At 36.5% G+C, this 27,867-nt stretch overlaps 1 protein-coding gene across 1 annotated transcript; it reads right to left on the bottom strand.

The window, feature by feature from the left end:
- Positions 1-177: 177 nt before the first annotated feature.
- LOC145692031 (uncharacterized) lies at positions 178-25,352 on the bottom strand. The gene is made up of 3 exons (XM_081767325.1): positions 25,098-25,352; positions 10,594-10,816; positions 178-592 (listed from the first exon to the last, which is right to left on the bottom strand). Exons 1-3 carry the CDS (start codon positions 25,242-25,244, stop codon positions 372-374), a joined length of 591 nt encoding a protein of 196 aa, XP_081623451.1. The 5' UTR covers positions 25,245-25,352; the 3' UTR covers positions 178-371.
- Between the last annotated feature and the right edge of the window lie 2,515 nt (positions 25,353-27,867).

Here is a 27,867-nt window from a genome sequence, read left to right as displayed (position 1 = left end):
GGGAAGAGACATCATGTCCTATTTCTTTGGTTCAATGTGAGTTTACCTTCGATTTGAGAATTTATAGCTTAACATGGGATTCGAACCACATAGGCTCCCACCAGGAATCCAACCAAAGTACCCCACGTCTTATGGCCTATTTGTTACTGCTTAGGCAAAGACAGATAGCTGAAAGTCTAAATTGCTTAACTTTAAGTGAATTTATCCATTTATATTGAAATGACAGAGTGAATGTGAACATGAAAAAGATTTCTTTAAAAATTAGTGAGCACTGTATCTCTCATACTGAAGAACAAAAGCGAACACGTGCGGGATAATGACATAACTGTAGTTTTCAGAAACGTTATTTTTGTACAGTCTTGTGCTGCCACCTATGAGCACTCTCCTCTACTAACAACATACGCCTCAGTAATTTGGACACGATGATCTTCCAAGAAGCTGTTAATTTCTCGCAGCTTTTGAAGAGGAAGATACGGGTTCCGAGCAAACACCATCGTCCCAATGTGAAGCATTACGTCATCGTTCACAATGCAGTAGACCAACACTAGATGGCAGGAGTAATCAACATCTGCTACGGTGACTGTTACATAACCTAGTACAAAAAAAAGGAAAATAATAAACAGAAATTAATTTGTGAAAGAAAAGAAAAAAAGGGGGCTACTTATTATCTAACACACTTTCGCTTGAGACAAACTGTCTCAAGGGAAAATATCTGTGTTATATATTTTATTCACAAACACTCACAAAGTAAATAAACACTATCTTCATTGACCTTCACCAACTGTAAATATGAAATTCCTAATTTACGGATAACGAAAATACAGGCAAAAAAAGGATAACATAAACTTCAACCAAGTAGGAGTGTCACGTGTACATCACGTGAAGGCGTTTTGGGTTAAAAGGAAGTCCGTATTTTTCAACTTTTTTTGGGGAGGTTTAAAATGTAGATTTCGATAAACTGTGTCCAATGGTACCACTTTTAATTTCTGGAACCGACCAATTCAAGGTCAAATTAAGGGACAAACATAAAAAGTGGGGCCATTTGGGCAATACGGACTAGTGACCAACTGAGACGAAATAGGTGTCATTCGATTCGTATTCACACGTAATAACTGATATTCCATTTTCCCAAAAATGTTATTTTGCCCCCGAAAATTAACGAAAATCCGGAATTTTGAATCTTGGATTTTCGTTAATTTTCCAGATCAAAATTGAACTTTCGGGAAAATGGCATATCAATTATTCGTGTATGTGTAGATACAAATCGAATGACCCCATTTTGTTCCTACTGAACCACATTGATCAACATCCCATATTTTCGGAGTCAAAATAGAATTTTCGGGAAAATGACATATCAATTATGCATCTACGTGTGAATACGAATTCGTCCCAGTCAGTCACTGGTCTGCATTGCCCAAATAGTCCTACTTTTTATTTTTGTCTTCTAATTTGACCTTCAAGTGGTAGGTTCCAGAAATCAAAAGTGATTCCGTTGGACACAGCTATTCGAAATTTTAAACCCAGCAGATCTACATTTTAAATACAGAAATCGCAAATCTACATTTTAACCCCAAAAATGTTGAAATATGGGTCCACGGTAACTCCCTTTTAACCGATGCTTTGTTATTTTCTCAATATTGAAACCGGAAGTGATAGTACATTTCTCCACTTCCGGTTTTGGAATATAGATTAAAATGGAAATGCGATACATATATTTTAGGCAAGTCTAATTGATTGCAAAACATCGCTTCTCGCTATAGGTTACCGTATAGCGATCAACGTTAAAACCGGAAGTGATTGATTCTGCAACTTCCGGTTTGAATAGAGGTTTAAGAAAGAATATAGTTCATTATTGAAACCGGAAGTTGTAGTGAATTTATATCTTCGTATCTTTCTCACGTATTTTTTACCTTTCACTAAAATTCATGATTTCTCATACAAATTTCAACCTAGAGACTTCAAATTTTTAGAGAAGGAACTTCATAACCTATCAAAGGCAACAATCCGTGCCGATTTTTTATTTAGAATTTTCTTCATTATTGAAATGGCTTGATTGTTGAAATGGATATCGAAACCTTTAACAATATAACTGTTTCAACAATAAAGAAAATTCTAAATAAAAAAATCGGCACGGATTGTTGACTTCGATAGGTTATGAAGTTCCTTCTTTAAAAATTTTGAAGTCTCTAGGCTGAAACTTGTAAGAGAAATCGTGAATTTTAGTGAAAGATAAAAAATACATGAGAAAGATACGAAGATTGTAGTGACATCTATCGGCAAAGCTTGTCCCTTTACACCAACCTTAAACGGACTTCCTGAACAGGACTTCCAAAATGCCTTCGCAGATTGAGAATCCCGTTGGCAAAGATCTATCGATGCAGAACAGTATTTTGAAGCATTTTATTGTACAGATATTGTAGCGAAGATTGTATTCTTATTATTAGTAAATAAATGTCTTTGTTTCCATACTTGTAGACTTGGCAACATTAATTTTTGGACAGACCTTATAAAAGATGTCAAAGGAAAATGGTTAATACGTAAAAAGAAGCTCTTTCAGATATTCCTTGTCCTTCCACTTCAAAAGAACACCAAATTAATAAAAGAATTAAAAAACCTTGATAAAGGAACTGTAGATTAAGGAAGGATAATGTATGGTAAAACTTTCTGTATTGCTTGAGGAAAGATCTCCGACGACGCCATTGGTTCTGGTAAATAAATGGATAATTATATTTATACATTATTACTAGCGCTTAAAAGCCTGACATACTAAAAATAATACAAATTGTACCATTTTTTGGATGTTTTTCGTAAGTGAAAAGAGATAATGAAATGCAACTTACCACAATCATAGATAATGTTATTCTACAACAGAAAATATGAACCTCAAGGATTTTCAGTGTTACCATCCATAGAAATTACAGTGTTGCTAGAATAACATTTCCCCCAAAATCTAAGTTAAGGCAGCGACTAGAGGAAACAACTGAACTGCATTTGATCATGTTTTGGAATCTTGTGAACTAAATTTTAAATAACATTATTATTTAATTTTAATAACTGTATATTAAAACTATTTTGTTTATTACAAACTAAATACAACTATTATTTAAAAAGTTCGCATGATTCCAAGGCAACATGATACATAATCAAATGCAGTTGAGTACGTTTCTCTAGTCGTTGTCTTAACTTAGATTTTGGGAGAATTGTTATTCTGGCAACACTGAAAATTCTTCAGGTTCATATTTTCTGTTGTAGAATAACATTATCTATGATTGTGGTAAGTTTGCATTTCATTATCTCCTTTCACTTATGAAAAACAACCAATGGTAAATTGTTTATTATTTTTAGTATGTCAGGTTCTAGGTCCGATGTCACTGGGTAGAAAAAATTATATGCCTCAGTTTAAAAGCTCATGAGTAGTTTAGGAGAAAATTTTTAAAAAACATTTTGTAAAGCGAAAAATTGATGCTGAATAAAAACTTTGCACTTATGAAAATGAGGCTAGTACTGAAGGATAGCTTCATGAGCTCTGTGATTAAGGAAATGTAATTCGGAATTATAATTTTGTATTTAATTAAAATAATATCCAAAGATAAGACATATATCAGTTCACAAATCACATCAAGTTTTAACAAAATGGCCAGGATCAACTCTGGGACGTAGTTTCCGAAAAAAAAAATACAAAAAAGAACTTTTATGGCGTTAGAAATGTACACTTATGCCCAAAATGGTTGTCGCATATCTATAACTGTCTTCTTGTAAGAATATAAGTTGCTAATGATTTTGCAGGATACTTTTAATACTGATACTATATGTATAATCGGGAAATGTAAGTATATATTTGCGGTAAATTTCATAGGAAAAGAATTAAAAATACGAAAATTAGAATGAGTAAAACAAAATGTTGCTAAATGGACAAGAAAGTTTTATTTTCGTTTTATTGTTCTTAATTATTCCGGGTAACATGGGTTCCTGTCACCATGGCATGGCGCGTCCTCAGGTTGCGGATCGAGGAGAAGGCCTCTAGATATAGAGGTTAGCTGCGAATATACTGAATAAGCAGTCGCGGACAGACGACCAGGAGTGGTCCTCCAGCTTGGGGGTTTGGGTAAAGCTAACAACCTCATCCTGTAAAAAAAAAAAAAAAAAAAAAAAATCACTTGTTCAGAAACATTCACAAAAGCCTCGGACAAGGACTGATAACTTGGCACGACCTCAGCGAAAGAAAATGGACATGAGATTTGGAACATGGAATATTAGAAGTCTTTATAGGGCAGGTGTGTTAAAATCCGTAACGAGTAAGTTAGAGAAATACAGGATGGACCTAGTAGGAGTTCAGGAAGTTAGGTGGGAAGGAAATGGATCTGTGAATTCCGGAAATTTTACGTTCTTTTACGAGGAAGGAAATAAAAATCACCAGTTAGAAACAGGGTTTTTAGTTCACAAACGAATATTACCAGCAATTAAACGGGTTGAATTTGTTACTGATAGACTTTCTTTTATTACTCTTAAGGGACGGTGGTGTGATATTATTGTTTTAAATGTACATGCCCCAACTGAAGATAAGGATGACGATATAAATGACTGTTTTTACGAAGTGGAACGGATATTTGACCAACTCCCGCGTTACCATATGAAAATTCTATTAGGGGATTTCAATGCGAAGGTAGGACGAGAGGATATTTTCAAACCGATTATAGGGAACGAAAGTCTGCATAAGGAAAGTAATGACAACGGTGTTAGACTCGTGAACTTTGCAACATCCAAAAACCTAATCGTGAAGAGTACAAAATTCCCACATCGCGACGTTCATAAATACACTTGGACATCACCAGACGAAAAAACACATAATCAAATTGATCACGTTTTAGTAGATAGAAGAAGGCAATCTAGCATAATTGATGTCCGCTCGTTTAGGGGGACTGATTGTGATACTGATCACTACCTGGTAGTAGCGATAATACGAGAGAGATTATCGTTCAATAAAGGTAATATTCAATGTCCGAAAATGGAGAGATTTAATTTAAAGAAATTAGAAGAGAACCAGGTAAGAGAGAAATATCAGATAGAAGTTTCGAGTAGATTCTCGGTTTTAGAAGACTCGGAGTGCACTAGCGTTGAAGATACTTGGAATGAAATTAGAGATAGCATTAAAAGTTCAGCAATAGAAAAATTGGGACATGTGGAAATACGTAGGAACAAGCCATGATTTGACCAGGAATGCCTTAATCTAGCAGAGAAGAGAAAACAGGCAAATTACGCTGGCTACAAAATCCGAATGAAATAACTACACAAAATTTCGCAGAAATCAGGCGGGAAACTTTCAAAACTTTTAGAATAAAGAAACGCGATTTTTTGAAAGCTAAAATTAAGGAACTCGAAGATAATAGTAAAAATAAAAAATATTCGGGACATCTATAAGGGGATCAGCGACTTTAAGAAAGGCTATCAACCTCGTGCTTATATATTAAAGAAATCTGACGGTACAGTTCTCACTGATACGGATAGCATCTTAAATAGATGGAAAGATTTCTCTGACGATTTGCTTAACACGCAGCTAAAAACTAATGTGCGTGGAGAAAAGGAGATACACACCGCAGAACCGTATATTCCGGAACCCAACCGAATAGAAGTAGAAACCGCTATAAAGAAATTAAAGAAACACAGATCTCCGGGTGTAGATGAAATTCCGGCCGAGTTAATTTTAGCTGCAAGCGAAAAATTGTGGAATAAGATACACAAACTCATTCTCCTTATATGGAACAAGGAAGAATTGTCACAAGAGTGGAAAGAATCAATTATTGTTCCAATTCACAAGAAAGGCGACAAAACTGACTATAATAATTATCGAGGCATTTCTCTTCTGTCAACATCCTATAAAATCCTTTCAAATATCCTATTGGCAAGATTGACCCCATACGAAGATGAAATTATTGGAGATTATCAGTGCGAATTTAGATGAAATCGATCAACTATCGACCAAATATTTACCATTCGCCAAATACTCGAAAAAAAAGTGGGAATACAATACCCTGGTACATCAACTATTTATTGATTTTAGAAAGGCGTACGACTCGCTTAGGAGAGAAACATTATACGTTCTTACAGAACCTGGTATACCGAGAAAGCTAATTAGATTAATTAAGATATGTTTAAATGAATCCCAAAGTAAAGTCCGGGTAGGAAAATTTTTGTCCATTAGCTTTCACGTCGAAAATGGCCTAAAACAAGGAGATGCGTTGTCGCCATTATTATTTAGCTTTGTGCTGGAATACGCCATAAGGAAAATCAAAGATAGCAACCAGGGCCTAAACTTGAACGGTATTTACCAGGTTATGGCATATGCTGATGATGCAAATTTAATAGGGGATGATAGAGAACAATAGAAAGAAATGCAGAGATCTTATTAAACGCTTGCAGGGGCATGGGTTTAGAAGTAAATGCAGAGAAAACTAAATACATGGAAGTGCATCGGGACCGTAATACGGCAAATTGTGGATGCGTTAAAATATTAAATAATACTTTTGATAAAGTGGATACTTTCAAATATTTAGGATCGATATTAACAGACGAAAATCATATTCACGAAGAAATTAAATGTCGACTAAAAGCAGGGAATTCGTGTTACTATTCGGTTCAAAATCTCTTGCCGTCGCGAATTCTGTCGAAGAATTTGAAGCTTAAAATATATAAAACGGTAATCATGCCTATTGTTCTGTATGGTTGCGAAACATGGTCGCTTACTCTGAGGGAAGAACATAGACTGAAAGTATTTGAGAACAAGATCCTGAGACGAATATTCGGACCCAAGAGGAACGGGAATGGGGAATGGCGGAAACTTCATAACGAGGAACTACATAATTTATACGGTTTACCCAACATTGTTAGGGTCGTCAAGTCTAGGAGGATTAGATGGGCAGGTCATGTAGCTAGAATGGAAGAAAGTAGAAACGCTTTCAAAGTCTTGACTGGAAGACCAATCGGAAAACGACCATTAGGATAACCTAGGCGCAGATGGGAGGACAATATTAAGATGGATCTCGTTGAGATTGGAATACAAAGTAGAAACTGGATCCAATTAGCTAAGGATAGAAGTCAATGGAGAGCTTTTGTGAATGCGGCATTGAACCTTCGGGTTCCATAGGCCATAGAGTTAGTTAGTTAGTTCTTATTTACTGCTATTTTGAAATGAAATTTGCCACATACATTACTTTGCCGATTATATACATACTTACATTATAAGAGATACCGGGCGAATTCGTTATCAAATCATATTCCTACAGCAACATATTTATAGACATGCGACAATAATTTTGGACATGAGTGTACGCCGATCGTTGCCGATAATAATCGATAGTTCTGCACTAACAGGTTGTTTGTAACTATACGAGGTGTGTTCAAAAGAAGAAAAAAAACAAATTTTCGCTATAACATCTTTATTGCTCATCGTACATCAAAGAAGTCCCCTCTACGGGAAATATCCCGTTCCCAACATTTCTTCCATTCTTGGAAAGCCTCCTGAAACGCACTTTCTGGAAGGGCGCGCAGGTCTCTCGTCGCATTGTCCTGCATCTCCTCTATGGTTTGGAAACGACGTCCTTCAAAAGTGGTTTTAAGTTTGGGAAACAGGAGAAAGTATATTGGGACTAAACGGCGTGACAAACATCTTGGCATTTGAAGGCGGCGCTCATGCTGCTAGCAAATGAGAGGCCAGCGGTATTGCCACGTTTATTTTGTACACATCCACGTCTATCCTCTGCCACCTGATCGCGCTGTAGTTCGTCCGCTTAGCCATAGTCACACCCCTTAGCACTCGGCAACATCGCGTCAGAGCTTCCGTTTTATTCGTTTAGCTGAAATGCCAAGATGTTTGTCACAGGCTTTAGGTCCGGAGAATAGAGTATGGGTTACAACGGGAGTACGATATTTTTCTTGATATCTGCGGATGAGGAACGACGCGTAAGCCGGCAGATTGGCATGGTCCTGGTTTTCCGTCAATTGAGGCCTCTTTTAGGGCATAGCATCCCTCAACCGTGCTAAAATGTCCTGGTACAACGGTTTGTTTATCATCTGACCACGTGGTACAAATTCATGATGAGTAATGCCTTTCCAATCAAAAAACACAACCAGCATCACCTTGAACTTTGACTGACTCATACAGTCTTCCCCATATGTTTGGTTAAGCGATTGAAATCTCTCTGTAAAATTTTTATCGACTTTGTTGCCGATTTTTTACATACACACCGCTGTTCTTCATGCTCTTTCAGTGTTATGTGCACATTAAAATTCCCCGAACAGTTCCACCCATACTCACTTAATTCAGCTGTTGTAGCTCAGCAACTAACAGCAGTGTTGCCAGATCAATCAGTTGGAAAAGGAGGAGATTCGAAGATAAAAAACAGGAGAAACCAGTAGACGCATACAGTGGTGGCGTTTGAATGTAAATCCGGAGGGGCAATAAAATTTGCCATTATTAAGGGGGCAGTAGTCAAAACAAGCAGTCCAGAATTCATTTTCGATTAACTACGTTGAGCAAATAAAAGGGAAAGTCCCGATTTATATTAATATTATTTGGTACACACGTGTGTGAAGTAAAACGTGGTGAAAGAGCAAAATGGAGTGGGAAAATGTCTTTTCATGCACGTAGCGATAACGTAACTATATTTTACAGTCACACGTGATCGTGACGTAAGACGATTTCTTGCTGACGATCGTGGAGAAATGATCTAAGCCACTCTTCCAACCCAAGTCCCAATCTAAACAACACTTACTTGTAAATCTGACAGAAAGTCAGAATATAGACGAATCTTATAGAAGATGACGTACAGTTGTGTTCTTTGCATTCATATTATATACAGTAAAGCTCTATAACTATATGCTCTACAGAGCTTTGTGTATTATAACCAGAGCCCGTCAAAATATAGCTCTTATTTTCTTGAAATATGGCATAGCAAAATGGCTTTTAAAAATTAAAAACATGTCTTTTAGATATATCTTTTATTAAAAATATGGCTTTTATGTACAGCTTTTATTTTTCCATTACATTCCAATACTTACATATTAAAAACTACAAATGGCCATTCTGTAAACAAATATCATTCTTTTTTGAATATTGTAATCAAATAGTGTTCAATGTTGGCTGTTGACAGACACAATCTCCTGTCGTTGAGTAAATACTTCAACTTTGAAAAGGAACGCTCAACGTCTGCTGATGTCACTGGTACAAATTTGCACGAGAGCACGTCCAAATGTGTCCAACTATCTGGAAGTGGTTCCAGAGTGTTGGATCCTGCTAGTGTTTGAGCCACTGCTCGCAGAGGCTTCGGCCCATAATTTCGCCACAGAACAGCTTCCATCTTCTTGTTTATTATTTCGCCTACATGGCCAGTCCATTTGTGCGATATAAACTTTTCTACCTTTGAAATGGCTGTGGTTGTATAGACTGACTCTCAGTTCCTCTATTATTTGTGGGATCTCACCGTAGTTGTGTTCTATTGAGATGAGCTGTCTCTGCAGGTGGGGATTCTGAAGAATACTCTTAGCTTTCTTCACACATTCAGGATCCTCCTCCAATTGGAAAAGAAACATTAATTAGGAAAAATTTATACAATACGACTTGATTACTTTGTAGAATATCTATTGAAAATTGCTTTAAAATATTGCTTTTAATCGGAAATATGTTTTTTTGTCGCGGGAACAGACAAAATATAGCTTTTATGGCTTTTTAAATGTATGTGGGAAATATGCTGGACCCCACAAATCGCCTACATACGAAGTTTCAAGATGATCAGAACGTTAGAGCAAAATGGCATTTGACGGGCTCTGATTATAACAGAGAAATTTCATCTTTTTATGTGAGGAAACATTGAAAATTCAATATTAATAATCTTCAACTTCTCCAAGTAACGAAAAAACAGGAGATTGTTCACTTTTCGTTTTCTTTCGCAGTAGATCAGTACAACGTAGAAAAAGCAGGAGATCTATTGCAAAATCAGTAGATATGGCAACACTAACTAACAGTATGAAACGAGGCAAGGCAGTTTCTTGTCTAAACATGCCGCTAAGTGTGCTCAGTAGTCGCAGTTCACTCTCTCTTCCGGTTGGCGCGCTATTTCAAAAGTTCAGTTTCTTTTTGAACACACCTCGTATTTATGATAATCTAAGAGGGAAAGACCCAATAATCTTCCCCAAAACAATTCTTTAATAATTCGGTACTAGAAGTAACATGTCGCAATGCTAGAAGTAACATATCACAGTGCTAGAAGTAACATATCGCAATGCTAGAAGTAACATATCGCAATGCTAGAAGTAACATATCACAGTGCTAGAAGTAACATATCGCAATGCTAGAAGTAACATATCGCAATGCTAGAAGTAACATATCACAGTGCTAGAAGTAACATATCACAATGCTAGAAGTAACATATCACAGTGCTAGAAGTAACATATCGCAATGCTAAAAGTAACATATCGCACCGTTAGATTGCAGCAAACATCCTCATGTGGTTTACATCTACCGAACAAAATTGCAACTTCTAGCCACGAGTCTACTATCTTTAGCAAAGTTTATTATTATTACTATTCATATTTACGTACCAGCAACATGCAATGGGTGTTCAAAAAGCACTCCAGGTTCTTGAATGGCGTACGTGACATTCCTGGAAGCTTCTTTCCCACGAAACATGTAACTGGCTTCCAAATACTCTGGCTTCTCATGCGTTGATAGTCGGAGTTCGAGACACGGCGTTCCTTCCGAGGAATTGGGCATCAACTCCTCAAGGTCAACGATGTATTCAACTACGTACCACAGACCAGAAACCTACAAGAACAAAATACAAATATAATATCTAGTGTTGTTGGGTCTTGTGCATTTTACGATAGTCGCATGTGATTTGTTTTCATTTATTATATCGCCTGAGATTTTGCAGGGAAAATACTCTATGTTCTGTTTAGAAGATTGTTCACAATTACGCTATTTTCCAAGAGAATCGCAAGGAATCTACATGTAACTGGAAGTATAAAGGTTAATTCACACATACAAAGTAGTGTGCCGTGCTCATGAAGATTTTCCTCCTATCCATGTTTTGTCCATGCCACGGCCGCAATATTCACACATACCATACTGTGCCGCTACTGCTGGTCAACTTCGTGTCGCTTCGTGTGCTCCGAAGGAAGACGAAGGATCGCGGCCGGCGAGCCACGACTAGGCTGGTTTCTCTCCAAGGTAGTTTGTCGGGACACGATATGGGGACGGCACGTCATATGTGAATTTAAAAAGACAACGTAACGAATTTTCGATGTCAAAAAGCCTGAAAAGAAAATTTGTGGTTCACGGCACGGACAGGGCACTGGAAAGGAATGGCACACACACTATATGTGAATTAACCTTAAGCGAAGAAAATAGCAGTATGAAGTGCTAGATGTGAATGTATTAGGTTGGTGCGAAGGAAATGTCTAGTGGGGAACTCACCTCAGCAACACAACACAAGGATGAACCACGGTTACGGGTCTAACGTCACAAATTTTGTACATGTCCTCCAAACAGTCTAGTATATCCAGACAGCTAGGAAGCAATGCGACGTTGAACAGTATCATTCACAATTACAAGTGTTTCTTTCTTTACTTGTTAATTTTAAACTGTAACATTCTCTACACCAAGCCGAAAAAGAAATTCATTAACAGTTGAGTTGAGCTAGGAGTGGCGAATAAATATACCATTCACCTTTGATGTATCGAATTTCGTTCCGGTGACACATCATTGCAAAAGGGGTCATTGGGCACCTACCAACATCTTGTTCGAAACACCGTGGAACAAGACACAAGGAAAAGTGTTCGTGCCATTGCAGATGAGTTAGGTATACACAATACCGCTGACGTTCGGCAATCGGTAAAGTCCAAAAGATGGCCTCAAGAGTGCCACGTGAGTTTGCACTGGAAGGGGGGGGGGAGTTCATGGTGGCTCAGTGGTAGAGCTCTGGTGCTTTAGTACTTAGTTCAATTCCCGGCCAACAGCATATTCGTGGATTTTCTCGGGGTACTCTCGTTTCCTTCCACTTTCACATTCCACCAAATTTTCTATTATCATTCATTTGCTTTAATCATCGTCTTCCTTAATCTAGAGGGCATAATCATGGGACGTTAAACTCAAAGATTTCATGAATTAGCCCTGGCCAACAAGTATCGCCATCTCGTAGTATGCAGTTTTCTAGATATATGGAATAAGCTGAAAATTTTCCCGCAATTAGATTGTCATTTCTGATTAAATCTAAGACAATCATAAATGGTCAGGACAGTAGTTGGGTAGTGATTAACGTGCAGAACAGAGTCCCAAAGCACCCCTTTATCAGCAGACAGTGTCACTGCTCTTATGGTGAGTGTGATCTATCATTTCATTCTCCGTCGAGGCAAAATCATCACTGAGAATTGTTATAGTCCTGAACGTCATGAAACACAACTCCGCACATCACGTAGCAATCACAATTTGTCAGCAAGAATTCATCAATAGTCAAAACACATGGTGTTCTTATGTCGCACAACAATTACTATGACCCATAAAGTAGCAGCCACTTGCAAAGTTATACTGAATACACAGAGAAGATAACGTTTTATGTCAAATGGCTTGCCAGGTCACCAGACCTGTTGTTCAGCCGATACAACATTCGAAATGAACGCTAGCACACCATGCTCACCGAGATAGCACCTAATCCTGGTGCATGTACTACATGCATCGAACTGATGCCACTACTGAGACTACGCATGCGCAACTCCACTAAAAATGTAATGTTTCGCACGTCAGTCCTTGCCGTACAAATTTAGACAATTCGGACAATCTCTGTTCTTCACCCTTGGTCTTGTGATTTTCAAAAACAGCAGTATATATAATCAAAATTAAAATTATGAATAAAAGAGAACTAAATAAAAAAAATAGAAAGGAAATTTGCAAAATTATTGAAACACAAATGAATTGTTTGTTTGTTTGTTTGTGTGTGTGTGTGTGTGTTAATATCGAGTGATATGCGTAATAAACAAATGTCTAAAGTGACCAAAATGATTAATTAGATACTGTATTTATTTTAAATATTCTTTTGTAGTGACGGATATACCAAAAGTCCAAGGCCGTGGCATGAAGGTACGAAAAAATAAAGAGAAAAGTAACTGGAAATAGCTTTTTTTTTTTTTTTTTTTTTTACAATCGCACCGAAAATTTTAGCTCCATACTGGTAAGAGCCCTATACTAAATGAAATAGCAAAGTTGCTATGTCAACAGGTTGTTCCCTTATACCTCATCATACCAACACAAAAACACATTGTTACAAAATCGATTCGAGGTGTGCTAAACTTCCATTACATAAAATGTGCATGTTTTCCGTGTAATGTTTGCTGATTTTTACGTTCCGTACAGCTTGCTGAACTGGCAACGTTGCTTTTTCGTTTAACATAAAGAGCATTATTAGTGTGGATTCCAATCGACTGGTGTGATTAGAAAACTTCCACCATTTTAGATTTTAAAAACACCTATTTCCAATAATTTTCCTCTCTTTCTATTTACCTGCCTCTTTACTCATAACGTAATTGGCCCATTCTGCCGGACTTTTGATACACCCTGTATATTACTTAGAAATATATTTAAGAAAACGTTAGTAATATTATAGCAGAGCGAAAAAAAATGTGTGAAAGGAGATACTATAATCTTTAATTCTTGCTTGTAATGCTTTATAAGGAACCAGCAGAAGAGCACATTCCTTGCACAGATTGAAAGGTATCTAACCCGAAATACAGCAGAGTTGTTTGGATTGCCTAACTTCAAGACTTGTGAGATTTTGCATTTGAATGGTATGCAACCCAGAATATAGCAGAGCTGTTTGGGTTGTCTAAGAAGCCGTCCACATATTACGTAACGCTATTTTTGACCAATTTTTACTCCCCCCCCCCCCTTGTTACACTTCGTAACTCAAAGAATTGGAACCCTTTCCCAACAAAGACATTACAACAAAAGACTATGTTTAATGGTAGAACTTTTTATTACAAAATGTTTGTATTCTGAATATACAGAGTGATCAGAAAGTCCTGTTACTCCCTATGATTTACATAGATGTTGATGAATTGTTGTTTCTTATTGTTGCAGGTGCCGAGATACATCTAAATCATGGCTGATGAGTCCACTTCCACCATAGAGAAACTGATCGTAATAAGCACGACTCCATACAGGAGAATCAATGAGAATATTCAGCATTATTTCACTGTAAGCTGTCAGAAATCTTCTCCGAAACCAACAATTTAACAGGGGAGAGAAAGCTCTTTGCATAAAAAATAAGCCCAGCTCAGGACGAACACACACAGAATTAGAAACGAATGGGGGAGGGGCTGCAGCGTCTATTGAACGTTCGCCAAAATAGTCCATTCGTAAGCGATCACAGGAATTAAATGTTCCATACTCATCATTACAAAAACCATGTAAAGAAGGATTTGCATTTAAAGGCATTTAATCATCGTTTGTAAACGAATTGAGTGGTATGCAAAAACGTCAGCAAGCTTATGGGCGAATGCTCGATCTTTTTACAACTCTTCCTTCCATTATGCTATTGTCGTTAGAGAATATCTCATTCAGCTATTTCCTGATAAATGGATTGGACGTGGTTCTGTAAATTTGCCTGTACCTTTGGAGTGACCACCCCGAAGTTCTGATCTGTCACCTTGCCAGGCCCGTATTTATATATTGTGCGCTCCTGTGCTCTAAATAATTTGCCGGCCCCCGAAAACGACTAATATTAGAGTTGAATTCATAGTTTTTGGGGTCGCTGAGATGAATAGTGACAGTTTTAATCCAATTCAACTTCAAGGTCATACTCCAGTCTCCAGAGGGGGTGAGATTTTATAATTAATCGAAAACGACATATATATATATATATATATATATATATATATATATATATATATTAGTGTTGAATTCATAGCTTTTGAGGTCGCTGAGTTTAACGGCATCAGTTTTCAGGACGTTAAAGTTCATCCTCACCCTTACGGTGCGGGTGGGAGAGGATACTTTTTAAAAATAATCAAATAAGCTAGCTAATAAGTAACTACTGTAATTAGAGCGAATTAAACATATTAACATATTCTCTTGTGCTTGCGCGCGGAACTCTGCAGATTGCTAGTTTTAAATAATGTGGAGTCCCGATTATCCGAGTTTCGATTAACCGAGGTTCCGTGTGTTGTCCGAGCTTCATAAAAACAATCAAAAATTTAAAATCTAATTAGGTTTCAACGTTAAGCAGTTTACAGGTTTTTGTTTCAGTGACAAAGCAGCATAGCTGGCGTAAAGATAACTAATCCGCCGGACAGTTTTATATTAATAACGGCGTCTATGAACAAAAAACTTCAGATCCAAATCGAAAGTGACTATATTTGTGACTCTTAATCTCTTGAACCACCCGACCGATCTCGATCAAATTTTTGACGTAGATGCAGTTCTGGCCTGGAAGTGTTTTTAGCTATTCTCTTTGACGGTAGAACTTTGGGGAGGGAGAGGAGGAGGAATTATAAAAAAATAAATAAAACTTAATAACTCTTGAACCACCCGACCGATCTCGATCAAACTTTCAACATAGGTAAAGTTCGAACCTGGGATGTTTTCATCATTTTACTTTATCGGCACAGAACCACCTGACCGATCTCGACCAAATTTTCAACATAGATGACGTTCGAGTCTGGAAAGTTTTTTTTTTTTTTTGTTTAATATTTTCACTTTGACTGCAGAACCTAGGGGAGGGGAAGGGGAGATTAATATATAAAAATAAATAGAACTTAACTCTTGAAGTACCCAACCGATCTCGTGCCCCGCAATATGGGGAGAGGAGAGGGAACTATAAATGTCACCGAAAATGACCAATATCAAAGAGCGCTTTAGTAATAGTAAAAACGGAACATATTACTATTTTTCCTTAACCCAGCGAAATCGGGGTGCCTCTTAGATTCGAGTAATTATGGAAAAATTCTTAAAGATATAATTATTAAAACTACTTTGCTAATTACTACTACTACCATATATATATTTTAAATTTTGTATCATATTCAATCATTCAGACAACAATAGTGTCCTGCGTTTGTGCAGGACGTGCGGGTTTGCTACACTGAGAAAAAAATTGTAGGTGGCGTACTTAAAAAGATAGGTTACATGCGTAATTCCTGTAGTTTTTGGACTTAACGTACAGCAGACGTATAACTGAAAACGCATGTTTTATAATACTTTCTGTATAAGTGTTCCATCTATACGTACTTTCCGTATGAAACAATGTAGGCGGTCAGGATCTCACATACAAATGGACGTATATAACATATAGCTGAGGAATGTAACATAAGTATATGCATGAGATGTACGGAAAACTGTTAGATGCCAGACATCCTGCAACGGCGTGATGTAACATCTAAGGGCAGTGTCTATGTAGCATACGGATAACCTATGTTCCGTAGTGATTTCTATAGTAAACAAGAGGATACCGTATATTTGTACAATATACCGCTGTCCAGAGAACGGATTTTTCTCTGTGTAGTTACCATAATTAAGCTAGCGAGCTTTAATCAATGCACGTCTTGAGTTTCAGTTTGAGAAACCACTGTTCTACGTCGAATAGCATGACCATAAGGCACCAGCTGACATTATGATGTTACTGTGTCTGTGCAATATAGAAGCAAAATACAAAAAATAATTAACAATAAACAAGTCACATTTTCATCCACAACTGCTACTATCTCTGCTGGTGTTCCTCAAGGCTCAATTCTTGGGCCAATTCTTTTTTTTATTTTACATAAATGATCTTGTTCAATATATGTATCCCCAACATATTGTACTATATGCTGACGATGTAAATGTCATAGTAACAGCGGACAATACACTTGAACTAGAAAGTAAATTAAAACAAACTGTGGAGCGTTTGATAAAATGGACATCTCAGAATCAACTGCTGATAAATGCAAAGAAAACAAAAGCACTAAATTTTCATTACTCATGTACACCTCGAACAGTACCACCCATTGTGATAAATTCAACTGATGTAGACTATTCAAAATCCACTAAATTTTTAGGTGTAACAATAAGCAATAGGCTTACATGGGATGCACATATTACTGAGCTAAACAGCAAATTAAGTCGTATCTGTTTTGTCATTTATAAACTACGTGGTTCAGTGTCAAAAGAAACTTTGCTGTTATTGCACTGTGGTAAGTTTCAATCATTGTTAAATTACGGAATAATTTTCTGGGGAGCCTCCTATTCCAGTGTTACTACTTTTCGTCTACAGAAAAAGGCAATAAGATCTATTTTTAATCTATCACCAAGGTCCTCATGCAAAAGGGTCTTTCAGTCAAATAAAATTTTAACTGTGCCTTGTCTGTACATATACAAAAGTATCATATATGTAAAGAGAAATGAAAGTAGTTTTCTTCATGTTGACGATGTACATTCATACAACACACGACAAAAGAATAACATATTCACAGCATACCAAAACTATGCGTGCACCAAAAGAAGTGTTCTTCCTATGTCCGCTAAGTTGTTTAATAAGCTCCCAAGTTATTTGAAGAATATCAAAAACATACGAAATTTCAAAAATGAACTGTTTAATTTTTTGTGTAACAAAATGTATTATCATATTAATGAATACTTGGGTGATAGTTTGTAAAATAATGTAAATCAATTATATTGAAATGTCTTATTATTATTTGACAAGTCCTATGTACTGGTCTCTGACCAATAATGTACGACATGGATGAATAAACAATGAATGAATGAATGAACTGTGAAAGACTTTTAACACGTTAAATGCCGCGTGAGACCACATTGGTCTCGCATCAAATATTGTGGCGATAAAAGTGGCGCTTAAGCTGTTAAAAAAATATTTGTATGGTAAACAGCACATTATTTGTGTTGTGTTTTGTACTGTGCTTTACTTATGTACGTATCTATATCAAACTGCATTTCATTTACTGTGTTATGGCTAATTCCTTATGAATGTATGTATAGTTAAATGTACTGTACTGTATGTTCAATAAAATAATAAATACAATAGTAATAAAAATCTAATGAAGAGAAATAATCAATAAGCAACATTAATAAATACTTTACAAAATTTTCTATGTATCCATCCGTATTAACCCTTTTAGGATTTCCACTTTTTGAGGTTAATTTTAGACTTTCACTCAAACAGTACTGCTTCCTTACTATTTATCGTAAGATCATGGTTCGTACTTCGCTTTTTTTTTTTTTTTTTTTTTTTCAGGATAGATCATACTTTCCAACACGGTACCACTCTCTAGTCCGTATTATACACCAAACAGAAGAAAATTTTAAAACTAGGAGATTTTTCAAATTTTTTTCGAAATTTTTGTGCCCCTCTGGCCCAGGCCTGGGTTCACGTAGGGATCTGATTTTTTTAATACGTTGTTATGTACGTAATACTGTGCAAAATTTCAATCTTTTATCTTGAAAACAAAGAGCAGAAAAAAATGTTGAAAATTTGAATTTGGGCTATCCATACATACATACGAGCCCTTTCCAACGGTACCACTCATTTGTATGTGTAATATTCCTGAACCGGAAAAATCGGGAAAACCGGAAATTTTTCTGAAAAAATCACCCCCTCGGAACACTTTCACCCCTCGTGCCAGGACTCGGATTCACATAAAAGTCTCAGAAAAAAAATTGAGAAATACTCGAAGGTACATACAATCCGTATGCAAAGTTCCAATCTGATGTCGTGAAAACTAAAGGCGTGAAAAATTTTTGAAATTTGCCTTAAGAAAAAATAAAAAGTTACGCCCCTCTGCCCCCACTTGGCGCCGCCAAGTTGACTGTCAGGTTCCAAAACGCATCTGGAGTGTTCTTTGGTCCATCCTTGACTTGACTAATAAAAACATCTTGCTTAAATACCTGTTATAAAACCTAAATAAGCGGTCAAAGATGATACGACGCCATGGTAACAAAAGTTACCAAAAATCCTATAAGGGTTAACCGAATTTTTGCTTATCCGAGTTAGATCCGGTCCACATTAGCTCGGATAAGCGGGACTCTCTGTATTACTCTTATTGTGAATCATAAAAAGAATTCAAAAATTTTGCCGCACCCTAAATTCTGCCGCCGTGTGCTCGATCACAGAATAGCACTTACCTAAATACGGGCCTGCATCTTGGTACAATGCATTATGGGGGTTCATTAAACAAAAGATTTGATGCCACACTTTACGAGACAGTTTACGAACTTCAGGATGTTGTTCGACAAGCATTTACTAATATCACGCCAGCAATGTTGAGGATAATTTCACATTATACGTGCACATGCGTTACGTAATAAGGATGTAAACTCCTCCCTCCCTTTGTCACACTTCGTAACGCAAGGTCGAATTCCCCTCCCGTTGCCACGTTACGTAATATGTGGACGACCCCTAACTTCAGGAGTTGTGAGATTTTGCATTTGAATGGTATGCAACCCAGAATACAGTAGAGCCGTTTGTGTTGTCTAACTTTAAGGCTTGTGAGATTTTATATTTGAGGTTATATGCAACCTGGAAGACAGCAGAGCCATTTAGATTGTCTAACTTCAGGGCGTGTGGCATTTTCCATTTGAACCTCTCCCACTAGTGCTGCCGATGAGACGAGACGAGAAATAAGATTTTTGTGTCGGGTCGTATAATCTCGTCTTGTCTCGCCTCGTTTAGAAATTTACCTACAAAATTTATGCTCTGATGTCTTAATTTCACCAAGAATTTATCGAATCCTTCCGCGTCACAAAAAGTCCTTTAAGTGTGTGATATTAAGTTTAGGAATTATATAAGTTGTGTTGGACAATATCGTGTCCGTGGGTTTTCTCAGGGTTATCTCGTTTCGTCCCACTTTCTCATTCCACTAATTCCTCTATCATCATTCACTCGCTAGCCTAAAAACACAGTCGTGGGGCGTTAAATATTTCATTTTTCATTTATGGGGTGTTAGCCTGTCACGTATAGGGATTACGTCCCTGGGCAATCACACTGTAGGCCCGGGAATTAGGGAAGAAGAAAGAAATGGGGAAGGAAGGAACATAGCAACATCGGTGCCCAAATCAACCTTACGGGCATTTGATTGGTTGATTGATTTTTGAGTTTAGCATTTCGTTCAACATCGAGGCTATATCGACTGCATGGATTCAAGTGATTGTCCCACGCAACCTAGTATGCGAACTTGGCCCCGGCAGGGCTTTTTCTACTTCCCAAACTTAAAACGAATTTGAGAGGACGTCATACTCAGTCCACAGAGGAAATCCAGGAAAATACGACGAGAGTATTTCACGCCATTAAAAAAAAAAAAAAAAAAAGTTATTTCCAGCAAACGTTCCAAAATTGGAAGAAACAATTGCATCGGTATATTGACAGTAGAAGGGAGTACTTTTAAGGAGATAGTGGGTGAAAGTTTCTAGCAAGAAAAGCGAACATTTTGTCGTTTTTTTTGAATACACCTCGTATAATTCTAACCCCAAATACCCTACAATCACCTTCCTACAGTATTTACCTAAAAGTGTGCTAAATCAATGACATGGTTTTACGTATATAAAAGGCAAAGAAATAAATAAATATTCAGGTTTATATATAAGATTTAACTTTTCCTTTTAATGAAGATAATCAAAGATCCATTAAAGTGCAATTTATTTCCTTTTAACTACTTTCAATGTCTATGTGTCGACGAAAAGATAAAACTCAACAACCTTTGAGCAGAATCGTTGGACAAAGGTTGCTGGATTCGTGCAAAACGAACATCATAACTGACCTTTAGGGGAAATGTTGACAACAAAAGCTGAAGAAAATAACATTACGTAAAAAATTATAAGTCATGTGGTAGGGATTATTTATACTTATATGTTCTTTATAAACATAATATTTGAAGAGGGTTTAAAATGTGTCGTGAATATTGGGCAAAAATCAACAGCGGTTTACAGCACAGTGCAACTAAAAATGGGGCTACAAGATTTAAGAAAATCTTTTATTTCAAAGGTGTTTAATTTACCAACCAAAACTCCTTTATATATTACCCTGTTTGTTCATGTGTTCGTCTAAACACCTTTATATAAGTATTTACCCTGTCTATCGATGTTTCTGTCCAAACTCCTTTATATATTTAGTCAGTCTGTCCACGTTTCTGTCCAAACTTTTTTATACATTTACTCAGTCTGTCCAAACTTCTTTATATATTTACTCAGTCTGTCCATGTTTCTGTCCAAACTCCTTTATACATTTACTCAGTCTGTCCATGTGTATGTTCAAACTCCTTTATATATTTACTCAGTCTGTCCATGTGTCTGTCCAAACTTCTTTATACATTTACTCAGTCTGTCCATGTGTCTGTCCAAACTCCTTTATATATTTACTCAGTCTGTCCATGTTTCTGTCCAAACTCCTTTATATATTTACCCTGTCTGGTCCATGTGTCCGTCCAAACGCCTTTATATATTTACTCTATCTGTTCGTGCTGGGTGTCGGGTCGTGTCGGTATTTGGTGAAACGAATCTAGTGACAGCTGCCAAGCACGCCACTTTGGGCAGAGTTGCATTGGAGCATAGGTTTTCTCGCTGAGATCTCTGTTATTTCCATACATTGATGTACTCTCATTGGCAAGCAGATTGTTACCAGGAAAATGAAAATGAACTTCACTTATTTAAGCCATGCCTTGGAGAATGGCACAAATCCGCTCGCTTTAGTCGTCGAAATGAAATGCTCTTGAAGCTTTTGCATATCGGACATTATGGTCTGACCTGACACATTTATTTACTGCGTGATTTGAATCGTCCCTATTGTGAGGAATGTATTGTCCTACTGAGTATTCAGCACATTCTTGTTGAATGTCCTGAATACTCAGATCTCAGAGAACGTCACGGACTGCCTTGTATCTTTACCCGTGCATTGGGGGATGATGATAGTATTATTCGTCGGGTACGTCATTTGTTGATGCTTCTGTGGGTGCTCACGTTCTCTGAGTTTATTTAGTATTTTATTTTCAATCAATCTAATCACCCTAATCACTCAATCAATCTATCCGTCAGTATGTCCACCTGTCCGCATGTCCGTCCGAATGTTCATGAATCCTAAAACCACGGGTGGATTTGAAGTTAAATCTTAACTTATGTGTACAATTACTGGAATAATAAAGATTTGATAAAATCAATCAAAAGAAGATTGTTTCTCGCAATCGAGATCCAAATAATTAGTTGCTAGAGTTAACGTAAGAAAAACTAAATAAAACTACATAAAAAACCGCAAATAAAAAATCTAAAGCCAAAACTATATGTAACAGTTGTATAAAAGTGAGTTTTTTAAGCTTGACTATTCTTTTACAAATATATATATATATATATATATATATATATATATATATATATATATATATATATATATATATATATATATATATATATATATATATATATTTGTAAAAGAATAGTCAAGCTTAAAAAACTCACTTTTATATATATATATATATTGAAAACGAACATACAAGAATCCTGTACTTTAAAGTTATTTAATTAATTATTTAAAAGATATATATAATCGTTTAACACTTGTGTCTTTTGGGACCCCAGAGATGTTTATCATTATATATCTTTTAAACAGATACAGATTACAATTCAGTCTTTTCATGCATTCTATCTCGAGTGCATGCTAAAAATGCCTACTAAAAATTTCACTTTCTGTTTGATGGTTCTTCGTAAAGAATATAATTTAGATGGGGTTCTAGAAGACCCCATGGTAATTCCTGTGTAACAATGTTCTTGGTAGTACACAATGGTTAATTAACTAAATAACTCTATGGCCTATGGAACCCGGAGGTTCAATGCCGTGTCCACAAAAGCTCTTCATTGGCTTCTGTCCTTAGCAAACGGGTCAAGTTTCTACTTTGTATTCCTATTAAGATCCATCTTAATATCGTCCTCCCATTTGCGCCTAGGCCTTCCTAGTGGTCGTTTTCCGATTCGGTTTCCAGTTAAAACTTTGAAAGCGTTCCTACTTTCTTCCATTGTGGCTACATGAACTGCCCACTTGAGCCTTCCAGATTTGATGACCCTAACAATGTTTGGTATACCCTATGAATTATGTAGTTCCTCGTAATGAAGATTCTACCATTCACCATTCCTGTTTCTTTTGGGTCGAATAGTCTATCCCTTTTCTTTTGCTGAGGTCGTGCCAAGTTATCAGTCTTGTATGATTCGAGACTTCAGTGAATGTTTCTGAACAAGTATCTGTTTTTACAGATGAGGTTGTTAGCCTCACCCAAACCCCCAAGCTGGAGGACCACTCCTTGTCGTCTGTCCACGACTGTTTATTCAGTATATTCGCAGCTAACTTCTATACCTAGAGGCCTTCTCCTCGATCCGCAATCTGAGGACGCGTCATGCCGTAGTGACAGGAACCACATTACACAAGTTCAACTAATGATATCAGAAAAAAGTAAATACTTGCTTAAACAGGATGGGTTATCATGTTCTAATTAGTGATAATTAAAAAAACGTTAGCGGAGAAATTATTATCAATCCACTTAACAAAATGATAAGTAAAGTAACGACAACTTATTTTTAACAATGTTTGATATATGTATATCCACAATGTTTATCCTTCGTCTGGTTTTCGGATAGGATCGACACACTAGCTAAATGTCGAGAAGGAACATTTAAATGGTAGCTGATTAGTCACTGACTGACTTTATCCTTTGAACGCAGACATCAGAAATTCCGCAGAATATTAGCTAAGATTGAAATACTATCAAGTTTGTAATAAATCCCTTAAAAAACATAGCGATTAAATTAATTAGTTAAATATTTTGTGAATTTTAATTTAATAAATTAAAATTTCAATGAGTTTTTTTTAAAATTTATAATTCTTTAAAAAATTAACAGCGATTCTAAAAAGTTAATCATTAATTTTTCTTAAGAAAACATGTGAAATGGATATTCTGTAAACAGTGGTGCCCACCCCCCTCATGTGCATGACGCACCCCCCTCAATTGTCTATCCGTAGGTGTTCTTCCATGAAAAAAAAATCTTATCGATTAATTTTTACACCTCCTCAAACATACTTATATAGATTTTTACCCCCCCCCAATATTTCAATGACGCAGTTTGCGTCATAGTCCCCCTTTGTGGGCACCCCTGCTGTAAACATGAGATTCTGACATAATAAATACTAATTACTGTTACTATAGTTTCAAACTATACAGTCTGTCTCGCGTGGATATACAGGGTGTTTCAAAACAACACTGACAACGTTCGGGAGGTGATTCCTGATAGCAACATAAGACAAAAAGTATAGACCAAATTGGGTATACAACTGCTTCCTCTCAGAGTTATAGGCCGCCGAAAACATGAAAAAATGAACTTTAAAAGTCCATAGCTTCAAAACTTTATAGGACCTAGCGTAGTAAGGTCAAAACTTTACTTAGGAACTAATGTTTGCGCTATCCAAAAATCAAAGTTTCAAAATCCTAAGATACTCGCGTAACAATTTTTATAGAGAGAGTTTGGCTAGGGTACTCTCTCTATAAAGTATTTGAAGTATTCAAGAACTACCTCTATAAAAATGTTGGGAAATTACCACAGGATTGTGAAACTTGGATATTTGGATAGGGCACATACTAGTTCCTAATAGAAGTCTTGACGGTAGGTTCCATAGTTTTGGAGCTATGGACCTTTAAAGTTCACATTTTTTCATGTTTTTTGGCAGCCTATAACTCCAAAAGGAAGCAATTTTGCACCCAGATTGGTCTATACTTTTTGTCTTATCTTGATATCAGGAATCACATCCCAAACGTTGTCGGTGTTGGTTTGAAACACTCTGTATATTGTAAACAGTATCTTTTAATAATAATGATAATACTTTTTTTTTCAAGCCCTTAACTTTAGCTGCTAAATTTTACATTAATTTTCACAACTCAAGGCATTATCATAACAGTAGTAAAACTTGTTAACTTTAATTTAAAAAAAAAAATAAATGTAATTGTTACTTTTTCTAGCAATTTTATTTAAATCAATTATTTCTTCGTACTTCATTTTAAAATTTTCATTAAATTTTCGAACTATGAATACCCCATACCTTATCGAGATCAAGATCAGCTCGAGCTGGAACCGGAGGACAGGTCTGAGATTCCATCCACTGTTCAACGTTTTCTTGACCTAACGAAAGCAGCAAACACTTGGAAATAAATACAATTACGCTTAGAGAAGAATATGACAACGACATTTTAGCGCCATTCACTATTTCCCTCTAATCTTGTAGTTGGCGGCTTTGTTTTTGCTTCTCCAGTTGCAATCAAAGGGCAAAAAGGATTCCGGTCCTCCCAGATGGAGGAGGAGGAGGGAAAAGGGGGCAACACTTCCTGCTCTACAAATGATTAATTTCACAAAGCGCTTCTGCCCACCGACACAGATTACAACTTACGCAACTTTATTCTGTTTGGAATAAAACTTGGAACTTAAGAACCATGAAAATACTTGAAGGGGATGGGAACGACTAATCACCAATATCATTATAACGAGTGTTGCAGACTACGTAGAGAAGTGAAGCGTGAAATAGCAATAGTACATAATGATTTTATCCCTAATGCTGAAAATAATATAAACCAAGATCCACAACACTTCTGGACATATATTAAAAATAAATCCCGACATCTTTCTTCTGAATCTATGACCTATGACGGATGGAGTCTGACTAAGAATGATGAAATTGCGAAAGTTTTTGCCCAACACTTCCAGTCCATTTACAATAAATTCTCCTCCTTAACTAGAAATAGTATTGACTCACATGAGAAAAAATACCTACATGGGGAATATCAGAACTTATTTCATATCATGGAGATTAGTACAAAAGAAAATGAAATGAAATGAAATCTCAAGTTTTACGTCCCACGTTATGCCGGTTAGGCTAAACGAGACGTTGATGATGAGAAATGAATGAAATGGTGGAATGAAGTGGGAGGAAACGGGAGAACCCTGAGAAAACCCACGAGCACGGTGTTTGCCCACCATAAAGTCCACACGGCGCGAGCTGGAATCGAATCAGGGACCCCAAGCACCGGAGGTGAAGGCTCTATCACTGAGCCACCGCCAATTCTTTTGTAACATTCATAGTTTCCGCATGAAGTTCGGCAAGAATATGCTTCCTGCTACCATCAAGAAAGAACTCTACGGTAACCAATCCAGTAGGCCCTAAGATTTCAGTGTGGCCTCCTATCAGCAAGATTTTTTAAAATTGAATAGTGGCCAAAAATTATCACTTCGATGCGGAATTAATCATCTTCATCTTCGGACTCAAAATCTAACAAGAACGCAGCTAACTCGTTGTTGCTGATTGTCTTTTCTTTGGATGCCATAACTTACTGCTCCAATTAGCACTGAAGCACACCTTACCAAATGAAGCAAGACTCTTGTAATAATTCGTATAACATTGCCTTAGTTCCAAGAATCTCTGCCAGTTGGCAGCACAATGCATTGTGTTAATGCTACGAAATATTCTGTATCATCAGTTCGATTAAAGTCGAATATCGCAGCGAAACTGTTAAAATAATTAATTGTCATAGTAAAGAATCCTCTTCTGATTGAATGAACAAAATTGTGGCGCCTTTTATATAAAAAAAAAGAAAGAAAGAAAGAAAGAGAAGAATGGAACAAAGAACTATTAAGTGAAGTAGCTTTTTATATATTTGACATACAAATCAGTGTAACAATCATCATGCCTAGGCAAGCATTTTGGACCACTTTGAGGACGAAGAATAGTAGGAATGCTCCCAAGCACTTAGTGTAGATTGTCAATAGGGGAATTGAAAGTCCCGTTCCATAAGATTTTTTTACGCTTATATCATAGTTTGGAGTGTAAAAAACAAGTAAGTAATGACTATAAACGGGCGCACACTCAGAGAAATTTTTGTTCGGAGGGGTCCAAAGTTTGGGGGAAGAGTTCAATACTACAACACATTACGTCTATGTAGTATTAAATCGGTGTTATTTTACCCTCTAAAAGACGGTATGTAATTATTAAATACCAGGCGCGCACCCAGAATTTTTTTTTCTTGGGAGGGGTCCAATACGTCTACGTAATATTAATCCTGTGTTATTGTGTATCCATAAAAACGATACGTAATTATTAATTAGTGCATGGGCGGCGATTAGGGGGGGCAAAGGGGGGCAGTTGCCCCCCCCCCCACTTTTTTGAAGTGACCCATTGATGTATATAGTTTCATTTGGAAATGTAAAGTTATTGTATATATATTACTGGTTCATAGAAAAGAATGATGCCATATATTTGCCGCTGCGTGAGTACGTATTGATTAGTTCTCTTCCCGTTTTGTTAAGAAAGCTACAGGAATTGGGTTTTAATTGCCACTGAAAATGGTCCAAAATTTAACGTATTGCAGACAATGATTCCAGCGTACTTCATTTCTTCTTACAATGTTAGTGAGCCTCTTTGAAACTAATTGAGATAACACTTTGAAAAAAAAAACTCTCACAAGTTATTCTTTAATTGCATAAAAATTGACTAAAATGTATTTTCTTTTTTCTAATAGCAAGGAATATTGATTAAAAACAGAGCAATAAGAAAGAATTACTACCTTTTTCATTGTTTTACAGTGTAATATACGATTGAAGTGGTGTGTTTAGGGGTGTACGAGGGTATATACAATTAAATTTACTGAATTCAACATAATCCTAGGTTTCAGGATTATTTTGTATAACTGGAGTGTGGATTGATTCTAAGTATTGTTGAGTTTAAATGTATTCCAAGAAAGTGAAAACTGCACCTAATGGCAACGAAAATGTTTCCGGAAGCTTACTGTCTTTCTAGAGTAATATCATACATTTAATACCTT

The sequence above is a fragment of the Thermobia domestica genome, chromosome 8 (genome assembly GCF_964235325.1).
Source record: "Thermobia domestica chromosome 8, izTheDome1.hap1.1, whole genome shotgun sequence".
In the NCBI taxonomy this organism is placed as follows: domain Eukaryota; kingdom Metazoa; phylum Arthropoda; class Insecta; order Zygentoma; family Lepismatidae; genus Thermobia; species Thermobia domestica.
The sequence above is the reverse complement of the archived record's forward strand: the minus strand, read 5'-3'. Positions and strand labels throughout refer to the sequence as shown.

What these genes read in the sequence shown, in the direction of transcription:
- LOC145692031 (XM_081767325.1), bottom strand. Translation starts at nt 25,244, where the DNA reads ATGTCGTTGTCATATTCTTCTCTAAGCGTAATTGTATTTATTTCCAAG. An exon ending in CTGATCTTGATCTCGATAAG is followed by an intron (nt 10,817 to 25,097) that starts GTATGGGGTATT and finishes TTGTTCTTGTAG; the next exon opens with GTTTCTGGTCTGTGGTACGT. An exon ending in ACACCCATTGCATGTTGCTG is followed by an intron (nt 593 to 10,593) that starts GTACGTAAATAT and finishes TTTTTGTACTAG; the next exon opens with GTTATGTAACAGTCACCGTA.